This window comes from Aricia agestis, chromosome 2 (assembly GCF_905147365.1).
Source record: "Aricia agestis chromosome 2, ilAriAges1.1, whole genome shotgun sequence".
Lineage (NCBI taxonomy): Eukaryota > Metazoa > Arthropoda > Insecta > Lepidoptera > Lycaenidae > Aricia > Aricia agestis.
The window spans coordinates 21632235-21637282 of NC_056407.1; the positions used below are offsets into that span (position 1 = coordinate 21632235).

The following is a 5048-nucleotide window of genomic DNA, read 5'->3' on the forward strand; positions in this document are numbered from 1 at the left end:
GTTGCATTATAATTAAACTTTTTAATCGGGACTTAACGAATTCCTTACGAGGAAATAGTGTGTAGCGTGGAGCAGGCTATTTCACGTAATAAAGTTCCAACCGCGGATGCAGAAGTTATAAGGCAGGATATAGCGGTGATATTACGTAAGTCGAAGCTGCCAAAGAGTAACATAACTACAGAAGAGCGGCTAGCACTTAAACAGTTAAGAAACAACAATGACATCTTAGTGCTAAGGGCTGATAAAGGAAACGCTACTGTAGTTATGAGTACCGAAGAATATGTGCAGAAAATAAGGTGTTTGCTGTCTGACACAAATGTATACAAGCCAGTGTCATACAATCCAACGGCCAGAGTTACTCGGCGCATTCGAACTTTGATCCACGAAAACAAAGATGTCTTCACGGAGGACGAGTACAATTTTCTACACAAACCCAAACCTGTGCAACCCCCTAAGCTATATGGTCTGCCTAAAATTCACAAAAGGAACATTCCTCTGAGGCCCATTGTGAGTCAAATTGACTCTCCGACATACAACTTGGCTAAACATGTTGCTGGAGTGCTGCGACCATTAGTTGGGAAAACACCGTCTTTCGTGAAGGATTCGGTCCATTTCAGGGACATAGTGAAGAGTATAAGGTTGGAACCCGGAGATACCATGGTGAGTTTCGATGTTGAGTCACTTTTTACTAACGTTCCACTCAAGGATTGCATCGAGGTGATTAAAAACAAGCTGTGTGACCATGAGTTGCCTAAGGAATATATTGTTCTCATTGAACACTGTTTGGACGGTAATTACCTTCTCTTCAGAGATCAGTACTACCTCCAGATCGATGGCGTTGCAATGGGTAGCCCTCTGGCGCCGATAATTGCAAATATCTGGATGGAGCACTTTGAAGACCTAGCTTTAGCTACTGGACCATGTACTGTGAAGCTTTGGAAGAGGTACGTTGATGATGTTTTTTGCATTATTAATGGAGGTCAACAGGAAATAGAACAGTATGTTAATTACCTTAACTCAATCCATCCAAAAATAAAGTTCACCTACGAGATGGAGAAAAACAGATGCCTCGCATTTTTGGATGTGGAGATCAAAGTGAAGGAGGATGGTACATTATCCCACACTGTGTACAGAAAACCTACACACACTGACAGATATCTACACGCATCTTCTCATCATCATCCTCGGCATCTTCAATCTGTTATATCATCATTAACAAACAGAGCTCATAACCTTTGTGACCCTGAACATTTACCCAAGGAGCTAACACATGTTCAGGAGGTACTTAGACGTAACGGGTATAAGGTGTCGAGGGGATTGAGAAGACAGAAGGAGAAAACGAGGTATCCAGAGGTGAACCGTCAAGCAGCATTTTTACCATACATCAAAGGCGTAACGGACAAAATTGGAACAGAGCTGAGGAAATACTCCATTAAGACTGTGTATACTCCGTTACGTAAAATATCACAAGTACTTCGGTCACCAAAGGATTCCTTACCTTTCCAAACTCCTGGGGTTTATAAAATAGATTGTAGCTGTGGTAGTTCGTACATTGGCCAAACGAAACGGACTATTGGCGAAAGAGTGAAAGAGCACATAGCCGCAGTGAAAAATCGCCAGACAAATAAATCCGCGGTAGCAGAACATCTGCTTGATATGGGGACTAATCACTGGATGGAGCTACACGACCCTAAAATCCTCTCTACGGATCGTCATTACCACACGAGAGTAATACGTGAAGCAATTGAAATTAAAAAGTACAAAAATTTCAATCGTGAGGACGGATTTAAATTGTCGCCCGCCTGGAATCCAGTGATCAATAAGTGCAAACCGCGTGTGTCACCTCTGTCTATAAGTGTAAACCCGGATACAGTTAGTGTTGTGTGTCGCAGTGAACCTACTGACTTTCAGTGTATTGGAACACAAATATTGGACAATTCGAGGGTAGTCGTAGAACCGACCGCCCGGTGCAAACGAAGACGTCGCGCTCCTGCAGTCCCCTCGTGACCACGGCCGTTGCAACACGGCCGAAACGTCGAGAAAAAGTATGTACTCGTAGTAGCATTACTACTTAAATAAGTCGCGTTAAGTCCCGATTAAAAAGTTAAATTTTGTCAATGTTTGCAATTTTGAATTTGAAAATTGTTCGGAAGAGATTTAGCCGGAAAATAATATAAACGTAATATTATGTAGAATATCATTGCTTATACATTTTTAAATAATTTTTATTAGTCTGATTTCAGGGCGGTTTATCTTAGGAGGAAACGGATAAAAAGTTCACCGGGTCATCTAATTGAAATCTAAAGTTAAGAATGTGTTACTATGTAACTATAAGTCATATCCTGGGGGATTTTAACGCGCATCCCGGTGCAAGGTTCGGTAAGCAGCTTTTTAAATTTTGTGATGAAATGTTGTGGGAGTGGGCAGACCTGAGGATACTTGGGACTGATTCCGATACCTACACTTTTATATGTGAGGCGACTGGCAGTAGGAGATTTTGGACCATTGCATAACAACAAAGGCCGCATGGGATACTGTGGTAGATGCCTATGTCACCCACGACGTACTCTGGTCCGACCACCACCCGTTAAGTATAGTGTGTGATATTTTAGTAACCACGATAAGTCCTACCATTTCCTATAAGCCGGACGCCCTGAAGTATGTAAGATGGGGCGAGAGAAACTCTAGTCAAATTAATTTATATGGGGAATTTTGTTATAATAATTTAGATATATTTCCTGATTATTTTTCATGTGATTGTCAAGACGTTTTTAATTGTGAACATTTACAAAGTCAATATAATAATATTGATCGACATTATAGGCATATTATTGACGTATTACAAAACGCTGCAATGGGGATTGTCCATTTTTTTTAAATTTTGCTCATTACAAAAACATTTCGAGGAATAAGGTCAGTGATCGTTTTTCTGTATATAAACGAAAAAAATACCCATTAGTTACTTATATTTTTGAACAAATACGTTTAACCTTTGTTTGACCTTCAATGGCGTTAAATTAGCAATAAATTCGACCAACATTACGTTTCGAACTTTTTTTAAGCTTCTCGTATCAGCTTTCACATAATGAGAACTTGCATTTGACGAAACAGCCATTATAAATAAGATTGAAAGGGCGAAACTTTAAAAATTTATTGAGAAAAAACTAGTCAATGAATTTCAAAATTATTTAATTTATATTCTTAAAATACCCTATTTTAACAAAAAAAATATAAAAAGTACATGTGATTTTTTTTGGACAATGCCCATTGTAAGTTCTAGTTCATGTGAACACAGACGAGGTAAGAAGATACCAGGCTGGACCTACCACGTCAGAGATAGCCACGAGAGAGCTAGGTTTTATTTTAAGTGCTGGATGGTGGCTGGCAAGCCCTCCAGCGGTACAGAATATGAAAATATGTGCAATAGTCGGAAAGAATTAAAAAACAAACTTAAATGGTGTCAAAAAAATGAGAAAAGTATTAAAATGAATATTTTAGCTTTACATAGAAAGAATAAAAACTTTATTAAATTTTGGAACGCTACTAAGAAACTCAACTATAAACAAAATTTACCTGTATCGGTGGAGAGCTGCCAGCAACAGTCCGAGATAGCTGAATTATTTGCTCGTAAATTTAGAATAAGTCCTCTGGATGCGCAATATGTGTTTGATACTGAGATCTGTCCTAATAATGATGTCATAGAATTTACACCAGAGGATATCTCGAAGGTCATAATGAGTATGAAACGTGGTAAATCGCCGGGGCACGATGGACTCAGTATCGAGCACATAGTGTGGCCAGCGACAAAATTACTAGACATTTAAGTCGATTATTTAATCTTTGTATTAAGTACTCGTACTTACCTGAGGAGATAATGAGAACGATAGTCACTCCTATCGTCAAAAATAAAACGGGTAACCTGAGTTCTGCGTCTAACTACCGGCCGATATCCTTAGGTACAATTGTCGGCAAAATATTAGAGAGACTGTTGCAACCGGAACTGCTTAAGAAGATTAAAATTGACGACGCGCAGTTTGGCTTCCGGGCCGGACTCTCGACGGATGCCGCTATAGCCAGTCTGAAAAGCACCATAAACCACTACAAGTCCCGTAAGACTTCTGTTTATGCGTGCTTTCTAGACCTGAGCCGCGCCTTTGATTTGGTCAACTATGACATTCTATGGAATAAGTTGCTCAAGTCACAGGTGCCTAGGCGGGTGGTTGATCTGTTGAGATTCTGGTACGGAGGCCAAACTAACTTAGTGAAATGGGGTGACGCGACCTCTAGTGTATATAGGCTAGAGTGTGGAGTTCGTCAAGGGGGGTCACCTCTCCAGACCTCTTTAATGTGTATGTGAACGGCCTGATCGAGGAGCTGAGTAGCACCAGAATCGGCTGCCATATAGGAAACGTTTGTTTGAATAACCTGAGCTACGCAGACGATATGGTGCTCCTCAGCCCCTCAATCAAAGGATTGAGGCGACTGTTAGCGGTCTGTGAGCATTATGCGAATGCGCATGGACTGAAATATAATGTCTCCAAAACCGAAATCATGGTTTTCTCATCTGGTCGGGGTCCAGAGGTAGTACCCAAAGTGTACTTGAATGGATGTGAGATAGGTGGTGTTAAGCAGTTCCGGTATCTAGGTCACTTGCTGACTGACCGGCTGGAGGATGACGCTGACATTGAGCGAGAGCGCAGGGCTCACGCCGTCAGAGCTAACATGATCGCTCGACGTTTTGCCAACTGCAGCAGGGACTTTAAGACCACACTTTTAAGGCGTATTGCCTTAGCATGTACACCTGCCAGCTTTGGATAACGTTCAAACAAAAGTCGATGAGCCGTATAAGAGTTCAGTATAATGATGCATACCGAACTCTTATGCGGCTCCCGCGAAGCTGCAGTGCTTCGAGTATGTTTGCGGAGGCGGGAGTCCCTGACTTTTTTGCTATCATTAGATCTCGGGTGGCTGCATTTTGGCGCAGACTGCGCAGCTCTGGCAATACTATACTCGCGGCTATCTCTGACGACTACTACAATAATTTAATG

General features: G+C 41.2%; 1 protein-coding gene across 1 annotated transcript; it reads left to right on the forward strand.

Moving 5' to 3' along the window:
• Window positions 1–264: 264 nt before the first annotated feature.
• LOC121739706 lies at window positions 265–4818 on the forward strand. The gene is made up of 3 exons (XM_042132241.1): window positions 265–1456; window positions 3957–4109; window positions 4580–4818. The coding sequence occupies exons 1-3, from the start codon at window positions 265–267 to the stop codon at window positions 4816–4818; spliced, it is 1584 nt and encodes a 527-aa protein (XP_041988175.1).
• Window positions 4819–5048: the final 230 nt, after the last annotated feature.

Excerpts from the sequence above, each read along its gene's own strand:
- LOC121739706 (XM_042132241.1), top strand. The coding sequence starts at position 265 with ATGAGTACCGAAGAATATGTGCAGAAAATAAGGTGTTTGCTGTCTGAC. Across the intron at positions 1,457-3,956 it reads GACTGTGTATACTCCGTTAC|GTACAATTGTCGGCAAAATA; the intron begins GTAAAATATCAC and ends CGATATCCTTAG. Across the intron at positions 4,110-4,579 it reads CATAAACCACTACAAGTCCC|AGGTAGTACCCAAAGTGTAC; the intron begins GTAAGACTTCTG and ends GTCGGGGTCCAG.